The sequence below is a fragment of the Cannabis sativa genome, chromosome 3 (assembly GCF_029168945.1).
Source record: "Cannabis sativa cultivar Pink pepper isolate KNU-18-1 chromosome 3, ASM2916894v1, whole genome shotgun sequence".
Classification (NCBI taxonomy): domain Eukaryota; kingdom Viridiplantae; phylum Streptophyta; class Magnoliopsida; order Rosales; family Cannabaceae; genus Cannabis; species Cannabis sativa.
Genome location: NC_083603.1, coordinates 47,489,070 through 47,501,404, shown reverse-complemented (window position 1 = coordinate 47,501,404; position 12,335 = coordinate 47,489,070). Strand labels below are relative to the sequence as shown.

The 12,335-nt window shown below is 35.5% G+C and overlaps 1 protein-coding gene across 3 annotated transcripts; it reads right to left on the bottom strand.

Moving 5' to 3' along the window:
• Positions 1–794: 794 nt before the first annotated feature.
• LOC115711434 (uncharacterized) lies at positions 795–5,500 on the bottom strand. Of its 3 annotated transcripts, XM_061111997.1 has the most exons (6): positions 5,323–5,500; positions 3,498–5,216; positions 2,326–3,312; positions 2,002–2,227; positions 1,682–1,824; positions 795–1,426 (listed from the first exon to the last, which is right to left on the bottom strand). In XM_061111997.1, the coding sequence occupies exons 2-6, from the start codon at positions 5,127–5,129 to the stop codon at positions 1,112–1,114; spliced, it is 3,303 nt and encodes a 1,100-aa protein (XP_060967980.1). In that variant the 5' UTR covers positions 5,130–5,216; positions 5,323–5,500; the 3' UTR covers positions 795–1,111. The 3 variants fall into 3 exon arrangements, with proteins under 3 accessions (XP_060967980.1, XP_030495633.2, XP_030495634.2); XM_030639773.2 differs by having other exon boundaries at positions 795–1,429; positions 3,498–5,500; XM_030639774.2 differs by having other exon boundaries at positions 3,498–5,496.
• Positions 5,501–12,335: the final 6,835 nt, after the last annotated feature.

The following is a 12,335-nucleotide window of genomic DNA, read 5'->3' as shown; positions in this document are numbered from 1 at the left end:
TTATTTGGATTTGAATGAAACTTAGGTAGCATTAGAAGGAATGAATATATAAGAATAACAATGAGAATGGAGATAAGTATAGAAAAAAAAAATTGAATCAAATTTAAAACGCATAAAAAAAATTAATAAAAAAACTATTTAATGTTTTATCATCTTATATTAGAATAATCATTCCTCCCATTTTAAAAGTTACATTTTTTCAACCAAAATGATAGAGAAATTATTCCATTAAAATAAAATTCTAACACTTTAAAATACAACCAAACAAATGAATAAAATTAAAATTGTCTTTATTACCTAGCCACCATAATTTTTTGTCTTTTCTTTTAGTGGCCTTTATTTTCAAAACTTAATATAGTAAAAGCATTTTTAGCTGTCAATTTTCACATTTGTTTTTTTAATACTGACATTATGTAAGATTGTTTTGCCAACTCCATCCCTGCAAACATCTACTTATTGGGCCACAACGTTTAAAAAAAAAAAAAAAAAAAAAATGAGAGCGCATCGAAAATCTGAAAATCAAGAATCTAAGATCACCCCAGAAAAAACTCAAATGGTCATGTGATTTGCTTTGCTCCCACAAAATCCTAGACTCCTTCGAGGTTTGATTCGAATTTCTCCGGAGTACTTGTATAGCAATTGTTGTAGTGTCTTAGTCCTAGATTAGGGGAGCCTAGTTTCAAAGAGGAAATTCGAGTTTCTTTTACTAATTCTTTCTTTGTCATAGCAATAAGAATTTAAACATGAAAAGAGAGCTTAAGAGTAAAAGATTGAAATATTTGGAGAAAAAAAAAAAGAAGCAAGAGTGCTGGCTCTTCCTACATATTGATGGTTTTGATAACTTTTATAATGGCCAAAGAATTTATACAAGTACAATCGAGAGAATGAATTACAAGAAGGCAAACTTTATATCTTTGTATGTTCCAAAGAATGACCACTAAAGGGTACTAAAAAAACCTCCTAAATCTCTAAGGATACTGGGCTGTACAGAGTTTGCCTTGGCTAGGCTAGTGCCTAATTATTCAGAAAATATTACAAGAAACGAATGTTCATGTTTCATTTCAGGCCAAAACAAAAAAACAAAAATATGATACAATGGCAATGAAAGCTATCACAATGAAGTGCTTGGCATAGAACCCATCAATATGACATTGTCACTATTTTTATGCACTCCCAAGTTGTCTGGCTTTGTTTTTGTAAACAAACCAGAGAGAAATCCAACATTCAAACCAGAGCTTAGTCCCTTACCGAGAAGGTCTAAAGCTCCACTGCTTTCACCACTGGCCCTACTACGGCTTACTCTCTTAGTCAGTGGCCTTGTGTCATCAATCCTGAGATGTGCTCCACAAGGGCAATCTGTGAGCTTTTTGAAGCAATGTTTGTGGAATACTGATTCACATGAGGGACATTTTTCGACATCACCTTCCTGCTAAAAGCGTTTCTAGTCAGATGATTGATATTCTATCCGACCAATCAGTTGTATGGAGGAGGTTAAACTCTGTTAGGTACTATAAAGTAGAAAAGGAATCTTTGACTCGGAGTAGGATTAGAATCTATCTAGTTGGTTTCATTACACAACTTACAAGTATGGTTTCAAATATCTTTTCCATGAGCTTGATTTTAAAAGCTGCTAATATTTAGAGGCATGCAAAGGATACATAAGCAGTGTATACATATTTACCTGGAAAGGGAAAATCAGAGAAGACGGGTCACTGCAAGCTTGCCGAGCACTACATGGGACTCCCGCATCACAGCATACGAGGCACTGCTCTGTTATGTGCGCTAGAATTTTCTTCAAGACAGTTTCCACCATCACAGGTAGCACTGCAAAATGAGTACAAATGAATCATCTGTATTAGCTCAGGCTCTTAGAGGTAAAAAAGAGTATCTAATTTCAATTTCAAATGAAAGAATGTATTCGAGACTCCTAGATAGATTCTGAAATCAACTTTCGAAGCTATATCAAGGCAAGTTAGATAAGCTCGGTATAAAGAGCCTAACCAGCAAACGCCCCTTTTGAAAGATCAATAAGGTCTCTGAGAGCAAAAAAATCATTGCTTTCAAGAAGATATCTTCGAGATCCAAGTCCTTTATTGATAGACCCTTTGAATGAGCAGCGGACATATGAAAGTATAGTTCCTATTTTTCTTCTAATACCCATAACGTGATGCAGAGCTGGGACCTTTGAGAATAGGAATGGATTGACTGCACTGACACAAAGCATGGGCTGCAAGAAAGCAAAGTCATTACAAAACAAGAAATGTCCTCAGCAAAGGCTTGGACTCAATTTAATAATTACTAAAACAATATTATCTAATCAGTTACCTGATCATGTATAGAATCCAAATATGATTTAGCCAACTGAGAGACTGGATATTCCGTAAAATCCCAATTATGCAGTACTCTTGCTGGTAAAACCGCAGTTTCATTTGTATGGCAAAATGAGCAAAATAATTGACTGGTGTATTCACAGAGTCTAGGTTTCCCCCATCCAAATGTCTGTGCAAAGTCTCGGATAAGTGTCTTTCCATCATCAAAATGTTTGTAGCACCCAGCACAAGTATAATGCTGTGCTTCTAGCATCTGCTTCATAGATTTGTATGGTTGGATTTCAACAATAAGTGCTATCGTCTTCCCTAATGTGGAGATGTTTTCTCTATTTCCTGTAGAGTTAGACTGAGGAGCCATCATATGTGATCCAGGGGAACTGGGAACTGAATCTTGAGGACACAAAAACCAAATCAACGCGCTTGGAGATGTATTAAAAAACTTCGGATGAATAATAGAATGCAAACATTCCTGAATGAGAATACTCCTCTCTGAAACTACATCGGGAGATGCATTTCCAAAAATCTTTCTTGATTCCTTCTCAACAGAGGCCCAGATAGAAGGTAGAATCCAACCCTGGCTAGCGCATAATGTTTTCAGCCGGCGATACAGGGTAAAGAAATCTCGATATCTCCGTTCGACCTCCCATTGATCCTTGCCACTCAATACTCTTATTTTATATACAGTGTATTCTTTCACTCCAACTAGTCTTTCACTAAATGAAACATCCCCTTTCTTTTGCCTTGCACCTACCACTTCAATCTCATCAATTCTCAGTGGCTGCTGAATGAATGGGTGAGCATCCTCCTTGCCAGAAGTGGAAGCAGAGGATCCACCGTCTCTTAAGGGCAGAGATAGATGTGATTGGAATCCCCTGTTACTATGAGGAAACCAAGCCCCTGGAGACTCGCTAGAGTCCAGTAAAATTTCCTCCATTTCAAGGACAACATCATCATAAGAATCCTTGAGCTCTATATCATTTGTCTGCAATAATTATAAGTGTAAGAAAAAATTACAAAAAATTACAGCAAAAGAATTATTTCAGATTCGGAGGGTTAACAAATTGAAGTTATACAAAAAGCTTTGTCAAAATTAAGGCCTAGATGAAACCAAAGTCCAATTTTGCAATTTACTCGTGAGAATAAAGTAGCACTAAAGGAATGACTGACCTTTACCACTGCAGGATGAGTTCCAACAGATTTCAAAACAGGAAAACTTTTCCTTGCATCGTTACCGAAACTTGATAGGTCTGTCTTTGGCTTATAATCTTTGAAAAAATCTGACTTCATATTTCTCGATGGCACGGTTGAAAGAGAACTTAGTTTAGCTGAATTGTCATCAAGATGGTCCAATTTTATTTTTGAGTTCCCGAGAGCTTGATTTTCTAAAATTCGGCTATCATTAATGTTTATGCTCTCCACAATACTAGCATTTTGGTTCTTCTGTGACATATCATCATTCGTATTGCTAAAACAAGTTTTCACAGCAAGATTTTCCTCTAGAGGATCAAGCCCAGAATTCTTAGGTTCGTTTGGCATTTCATCAACACCTCGAACTTGATCGATGGTGCAAGAAACAAGACTTGCTTTTTCTTGCTCTGTTTCATGACTCTTTGAGAGAGAAGGTGGTGTGGTAAACGAACTTTTGGAAACTTCAAACAAATCATGGCTACCTTGAACTTGACAACTGGCTACAGAAATATCCTTCACATCTTCTAGTTCACTAAAATTTAGAGAATGAGCTGGGCCCTCAGAATTATTTACAATATCATCCAATGTATAGTCACCTTTAGCTTGATTGCTGGGGACGGGCATCTCTGTTAGATTTTTTCCTTTCTCTGTTTGACGATCAATTGAAAACCCAACAGAGGTCGCAGGACTATAATCCAAAAGTTCCCTTTTGGTTTCATTATTGTTTTCTGCCAGGTTTTGTGAAGCACTCATGGTGAAAAGATCTGAAGTCTTCTGAGTTCCCCCACTTTCTTGCACAAAATCATCCCAATCATCAGAACCAAAGGCTACAGATGAGTTAATTTGCAATGGATTTTCATTCTTCATTTTTGCTTCCTGCCTATAAAGCTCGTTCCTCTGGTAATTGTATCCAGATTTATCCTCATCATCTGTACCATAGTTGTACATGGAATCCTCACCCTCAGAATACTCATTTCTTGAAGAAGCACTATCGTCTTGTATCTCCCTCTCCTTTATATCATCAGAGCAAAGAGTCTCTGGTTTTAACCCATCAAAGCCACTCTCATTTTTTCCACTAGCAATGGGATCTAAACAACATTTCTCAACCTCCCCTGAAATTCGAGAACCACTTCCACCCGAAACTGAATAATTTGTTTCTTGGGTACATATTTGTTCAGCACTATCATCTCCAGCAACTCCAATTTCCTCAAAGCTACTCTTTGGTATCGAAGTTTCTCCACAATCACCTTTAACCAAATCATCTTCGAATTCTGCTAACCCTTCCAAAGCTGAAGAAGACTCGCCCTCCTCAACCTTCCAAGACATTAATTCATTCACAGCGGGAGCACCAAGATCAAACTCATCACCACCATACAATTGTAACCCACTAGAGCTATAATTCATAGAATTCACATTACAAAACTCGATTTTTCTATCACCTACTAAACTCTTAATCTCCTCGCGCCCGTTCTCCACTTTGCCCCCCAAGCTAAAATTCTCCAAACCGCCACTCTCTTCTTCCCCAAACCCCAAATTCCTCGAAGACCCAAATTCAGATTCCCCAAAATCGTTAAAAACGGTGACAGTACTACACATACTGGGCGTACCCATTACCGAATTAGCGCTACAGTAGCGGTCGAACTCGGACTCACCACAGGAAGAGTATCGAGAAGAGCACGCATCACCGTCGTCCGATATCTGATCCCGCAATAGGAGAAATGAATCGGAGGGCTCACCATTTATCATCACAGACTCGATAAACTCATAAAAAATAAATTAAGAGAATAAAGGGTATAGAGGAAACCTGGAAACGAAGATACTGCGACGTAGGGTGGGAAAAGCCAGATCGGGAGAAGAGATTTGAGTTGATAGAGAGGAGAGCGGGAGGTTGAAGAAAGAAAGAGAAAGAAAAATGAAAATGTGTTTGTTTTGTGTGTTTTGTGGGAATGAATGAAAATGGAATAGTGTTGTTTGATTGTTAGTTTAGTTAGGGGACTTTGATAAGGACAAGACAAGAGTAATTGCAATCTGCACACATTTCCGAGGTAATTTTTTCATTTTGTGTCTTCATTGTCGTTTTATTATGATATTGTCGTTTTCCCAAAAAAAAAAAGACTAATAAACAATGGTTTGTCATGTATGGTGAGGGGTGTAAAACCACTCAAACTGCCCCCAGCGCACCGTGTAACGTGCGTGCCAAGATGGCATATTACAAGTTAGGTGATGCCTACAAGTTGGTTAAGTGGTAGCACATGTTGAGGTGCATGTTGGTGGCATGTTGATGCTTAGTTTGTACGACAGTGGCATTTTCGAAATATCTTCAATATTGTCCGGAATGGGACGGGTGTTGTTAAAATTGTGTACGTAAGTATACGCAATCGTAACAAGTAATAAAGTGATAAATCGAGTATCGTCTCCACAGGGATTGAAAATTGGAAATTGATTTATAAAACTAATTACTCACAAATTGGTTTCAACAAAAAAATAAAATAAAATAAAGTGATGAGAATATGTAAAAAAAAAATTAACAAACACAAACTATGAAGAAAACAAGCTAGAACTATTAAATTAACCTAAAAAATGCAAAGTTGATATAATGGTGCAAATGAGTATTATTGCAAATTGATGATGTCAATTAGGAATTTAAAATGTCATAATCCTTTTTCCAAAGTATTTATGGTTTGATTCTCTAATTAATTAACATATTCCTATGCCCAAATAATTTTAAGAATACCAATTTAAGCACAATTCCTTCAAGTCATACATGGTAAATAACATATTCCTATGCCATTTACAAACCACATTTTTCCAAAGTGATATTCATGCATCATTCAAGCAATTCCACTAACCCTATTTTTTCCACAATCAAGATTAGCTAGTACTTACTAATGGTGATCAAGCAAAAGTAAGCAATTGCACAAAATACTCTTGAATGAACAAAATCAATTCACTAAACATAGCAACAAAATATCAAATCGCAATTTAAGTCAACAAAATAATTCTAGCAAAAAAAAATAACTTATAATAGATTATTCAAAAATTACAAAGTTTAAAAGAAAAGAGAGAGTAGAAATAAAAACTCATTTGGAGCTTGTCACAATACTCCAAGTTCCTCTTCTAAATTTCTCTTCTTCTTCCTCTTAATTTTTACCAATCTCTAAATAAAAATACTAAATTAAAACCCTAAATAAAACTCTCTCTCTCTCTCTCTCTCTCTCTCTCTCTCTCTCTCTCTCTCTCTCTCTCTCTCTCTCTCTCTCTCTCTCTCTCTCTCTCTCTCTCTCTCTCTCTCTCTCTCTCTCTCTTTTCTTTTTTTCTTCTTTTTCTTTTTCTTCATTTTCTTCACTGTGTCAGGAGCTCCACCAGCAGCCGCCTCTTCCTTGTATTTGTTCAAGTCACCTTCAGATTATGATACATCAATGTGTATTTATTTCTTACTTATCCATCTTCTCTCTAAAATTTTAAATTCCAAGCCCATAACATGATGGCCCATTCTTGTCTTACTCTGTCTCATTGTATGAGACTTCATTCTCAAAGAACATTCAATTTTGGGCTTTGTTGGCTCCATGTCCATTTCAATGATAGTTTGTTTCATATTTTGACCCATACCACAAATCTATCATTTTCATTTAAATTTCTACAAAATCACACATATTGAATTGAATTAATTATGAGAAACTAAATAAAATTAGTAAAATATTATAAAATTTTACTAAAACTAATCTATAAATACTAAATCTAATATTTTATACAAAATTAAGTAAAGGAAAATTTGCGGCAAAAGTCCCCAAAAAGTTCACGTTGATGCAGATTAGTCCCCAAGCTCCAAAAATAGCGGCAATAGTCCTCAAGATCACACTTTTTATTTGTCCGTTGGTCTCCAAGTTTACAGATATGTTAAACCAAATTCAAATGCCACGTGTCGAAATATTATTGGTGGGTATTATTATTTTAATTTAAAAAATAAATAATTTAAAAAAAAAATTCTTTTTTTCTTTTTCTTTCTTTTTTTTTCTTTTTTCTTTTTCTTTCTTTTCTTCTTCGTCTTCTTCGTTTTCTTCTTCTTCAACCCAACCACAACCAGCCACCAGAGCACCACCACGACTCCACGGCCAGCCCTAACCCCACTCTAGCCCCGACCCCACGGCCAGCCCTAACCCCACTCCAGCCCCGACCCCACGTTGACACCCAACTTGATAGCCTACCCTCCTCCGCCCCGTCGAGACCCACCCTCGCTGAACACCAGTCACCGTTGCACCTGCATCTCTCTACCTGCTTTGACCGCCTCCTGGAACCCCAGCCTCCTCCTCTAACTGATCCGCTGTCGTTAAGACCCGTGGGGATCTGCGATTGTCCCAAGTATAAATATGATTCCAAAGGTTAGTTTTTTTTTTATCCATTCATCTGATTTGATTCTTTTTTATTGGTTATTGTTTTTTATATGGATCTTGTTCGATTTTGTTTTGCATTCTTGATTTTGTAGTTTTAAGGTTTGAAATTGTTGTGGGTTTGAATCTGTGAATGAGGGGATTATTTTGAATTTTTTTAGTAAATTTGATGTATTTTGACAGATTTGGTCGGGGGTTGTGGTTGGGGTCGTGGGGTCGGGGCTGGAGTGGGGTTAGGGTTGGCCGTGGGGTCGGGGCTAGAGTGGGGTTAGGGCTAGAGTGGGGTCGTGGTGGTGCTCCGGTGGCTGGTTGGGGTTGGGTTGAAGAAGAAGAAAACGAAGAAGACGAAAAAAAAAAAGAATAAGAAAAAAAGAATTTTTTTTAAAAATTATTTATTTTTATTTTTATTTTATTTTTTTAAATTAAAATAATAATACCCACCAATAATATTTCGACACGTGACATTTGAATTTGATTTAACAGATCTGTTAACTTGGAGACCAACGGACAAATAAAAAGTGTGACATTGAGGACTATTGCCGCTATTTTTGGAGCTTGGGGACTAATCTGCATCAACGTGAACTTTTTGGGGACTTTTGCTAAAACTAAATCAAAATTTCTAAAATAAACTAAAAATACTTGAAAACAAAGCTAAATTAATGCACAAAAATAGCTAAATCACTCTATTTTCATAGAGTTATCACACCCCAAACTTAAAATTTTGCTTGTCCTCAAGCAAAAAGAAAAGAAATTAAAATCAAAGTAAAACAATAGGCAATATACACTAAAGTTGGTGATCTCCACATTTCCCTTAAAGATTGATTAATGAATATAACTTAGAGAAAAATACAAAGATTGTACAATGATTGTGAAAAATTCAAGAACAAGTTTCATTTCAATTTTGATTACTCCAAGTGTGTGTGTGAAATATCTTTTCTCAAAATATTGCTTGCAATTTAGATCAATTTATGCAAATATGAATTAAGCACAAAATCTCTATAGTGACAAAGTCTCATAGGTTTATTTTTCATCTATCTCTCCACTAATGTAGACAAACACAAAACCAAAGATCAAAAGGACTTTTTCAAGCTCGTAATGTAAGGCTTAGGTGAAGGTGGTTAAGAGAAGTCATTTTTGGCTCAAATCACCTACAAGCACCTTAATTTTCCTAAGACCAAAATGAGACCTCACACTTACTTCCTCAAAGAACATCCCACAAAAAATTTGAGTATTAATATTGCCATTATTTATTGCCCCAAAATTTTCTAAAATAATGTGCTCCCAGGAGTTATAGCAATGCCTTAGCATAACATTTCTTTTTTCATGGGTCTTTGCTCCAGAATGCTGAAGCAATGCTATAACACTTGGAACTTCAAGCTTCTAAAAAAAAATCCTGCTCTTTTTTTTTTTTTTGCAAGTGGTGACACACCCCAAACTTAATTTTAAACACACTTTTTTTTTTCAAGGGGTGGCACACCCCAAACTTAAGTTTGAACACTCTTTCTTTTTTCAAGGGGTGACACACCCTAAACTTAATTTTAAACATTCTTTTTTTTTTTTTTGAATAACTAACAATACAAATATAATAATGGCAATCTACACAAAATATAATAGCTCTCCCCCAACTTAAAATTCAACATTGTCCCCAATGGTGAGAATAATAAAGTACCACAATGTAAACACTCACCCAATTACCACTCTACCAAAATTGTACCCCTCCCATCCCCTTCATGACACAACAAACAAAATCTTAGAATAATAAGGTGCTCAAAGGGTATATGGTGAGAAGATTTGTATTTAGCTAGGCTTACATGTGGTAAAAAAATAAATAAATAAAGGGATTTAATATTGCTCAAAGAGGGTGACTAGGGATAAAATAATATCATGGTTGGCTCAAAAGGCTCAAACGGTCCACAAATGGCCTAAATCATGTCTTTGGTTAAGTGTCGTCTAAGATTTCGCCTCAAGAGAGAATCAAATAAATTTTAAGACTTGTGAGATCACAAAATCTTATATTTACACAAACTTTCTTCAAATCACACACAATTAAATGATCAAGGCATTTATGCTCAAAATTGGACATATCTCCATCAAAATGAAACTAGCACAAGACTTAGTCACAAGCTCAAGCAATATTTACATTTTTCAACAAGCTATGCACACTATCAATCATGTATTAGAATGTGAAAAATCACCAAACTAAAGCACATATGCCTCAATTTTTTTTTTTCAAACAAGCAAAATAAAAGAAAAGAAAAAAAAATATTTAGTTTCCCAAAACATTGTATGCACAAAATTCTCAAATATGTGTGAGCAAGTTTAAAATTAATAAAGAAGAGTTAAAGAAGAACTTCCCTTTCAATGATGTGCAAACTCGCTAGTGTCAACCTCCGTAAGTGCACCAAATTCCACTTGACTTTATGCTCGCACCTTAAAGAGAGAAAAAGAAAAGAAAGAGAGAAAAAAAAAACTACAATGCAATTGTCAAAACCATTTAACATTGCATATTTATTGAATTTAAAACAAAATAAAGACAAAGTTTAGAAAGCTTGGGTTGCCTCTCAAGAAGCGCTTGATTTAAAGTCGTCGGCTTGACTTTTTGAGAAGCACTCATCAAAGAGCGGCTTCCGCCCATTGAGAGTGGCATATGCCCTCACAAATGGGTCTTTGTCATGAACGCCCTCAAGCTTGGCGAGATATGGAATTGAAAAGGCAAAATGCTCAACTTGACTTGAATTCGATGAATGCACATGATGGATGCCAAGGTACCATGCCAATGGTGGAGGAGGAGGTGGTGGCCAAAAAGGATCTTCATAAACATAATATTCCATTACCATGAGCTCTTTGACTTGAGGAATGCAAAAATGTTCTTGCTGAATTTTTTTAAAAACTAGGCAGTTTTGCTGTGATAATGCTACAACATTATGAGCAGCAATAAATGTTGACCAACTTGGAATGCTTGCTTCCTTATCTTTTTTTTCACTACTTTGGATTGAAGTGAGCTCTTGTAATTGCTCAAAATTTTCCCCAAGTATCTCCAACTCATTACCACTTCTCAAAATGATATTTTCACTTTCTTCTTTCTCCCTTGAATTTTCCATATCGATGCCCAAAGTTTCATGGGATTTATCACGCAACTCATTCACCAAAAGCTCAAATGGTTCTCCAATTTCCTCAAGGACGAAGCTTGGCTTTCAATTAAGGCATCATTTTTAGCCATGAACTCCATCATCAACACTTCAAGTGAGCTTGGTTGAACCATTTGATGAGGCTCTTCTTCTATGTTGAACTCTTGAAAATCCTTCAATTTCTCATCATTTGGTCCTTGAGTGCAAGTGTCAAAATTTAGCTCCAAATTATTGTAGTTGTCCTCCCAAACATGGTCTTTGTTTAGACAATTACAACACCACTCATTGTACTCTGCCATGTCTTCCAGCATCCAATACGCTTCATCGATTGATAGTTGGTAGAAATTGGTGGTACCATCTCCTCTTTCTACCCATTTTCGTGTGCTTGGATTCAACCCATTTAGGAAGATTTCTAATTGACACTCTTTAAAAAACCCATGATATGGAAACCTCACTAGAATGCCTTGTATCTCCACCATGCTTCATACAAGCGCTCCAAGTCATTTTGAACAAAATTTATAAGGACTTGTATATGAGACATCTCAAGACCTTGCAAAAGAAACCAAAACAAGACAAACAAAGCATAAAATAGAATGAACAAATGAAAAACTTAAAAAAAAAAACCAAATTGATAGTAATTAAGTTCCAAAAATAAAATTTCACTAAATCAATCCCCGGCAACGGCGACAAAAACTTGTTGTGAAAATTGTGTAGGCAAGTATACGCAATCGTAACAAGTAATAAAGTGATAAATCGAGTATCGTCTCCACAGGGATTGAAAATTGGAAATTGATTTATAAAACTAATTACTCACAAATTGGTTTCAACAAAAAATAAAATAAAATAAAGTGATGAAAATATGTAAAAAAAAATTAACAAACACAAACTATGAAGAAAACAAGCTAGAACTATTAAATTGACCTAAAAAATGCAAAGTTGATATAATGGTGCAAATGAGTATTATTGCAAATTGATGATGTTAACTAAGAATTTAAAATGTCATAATCCTTTTTCCAAAGTATTTATGGTTTGATTCTTTAATTAATTAACATATTCCTATGCCCAAATAATTTTAAGAATACCAATTTAAGCACAATTCCTTCAAGTCATACATGGTAAATAACATATTCCTATGCCATTTACAAACCACATTTTTCCAAAGTGATATTCATGCATCATTCAAGCAATTCCACTAATCCTATTTTTTCCAAAATCAAGATTAGCTAGTACTTACTAATGGTGATCAAGCAAAAGTAAGCAATTGCACAAAATACTCTTGAATGAACAAAATCAATTCACTA

What these genes read in the sequence shown, in the direction of transcription:
- LOC115711434 (XM_030639773.2), bottom strand. Translation starts at nt 5,264, where the DNA reads ATGATAAATGGTGAGCCCTCCGATTCATTTCTCCTATTGCGGGATCAG. An exon ending in TGGATTCTATACATGATCAG is followed by an intron (nt 2,228 to 2,325) that starts GTAACTGATTAG and finishes GCTTTCTTGCAG; the next exon opens with CCCATGCTTTGTGTCAGTGC. An exon ending in CTCTGATTTTCCCTTTCCAG is followed by an intron (nt 1,430 to 1,681) that starts GTAAATATGTAT and finishes AAACGCTTTTAG; the next exon opens with CAGGAAGGTGATGTCGAAAA.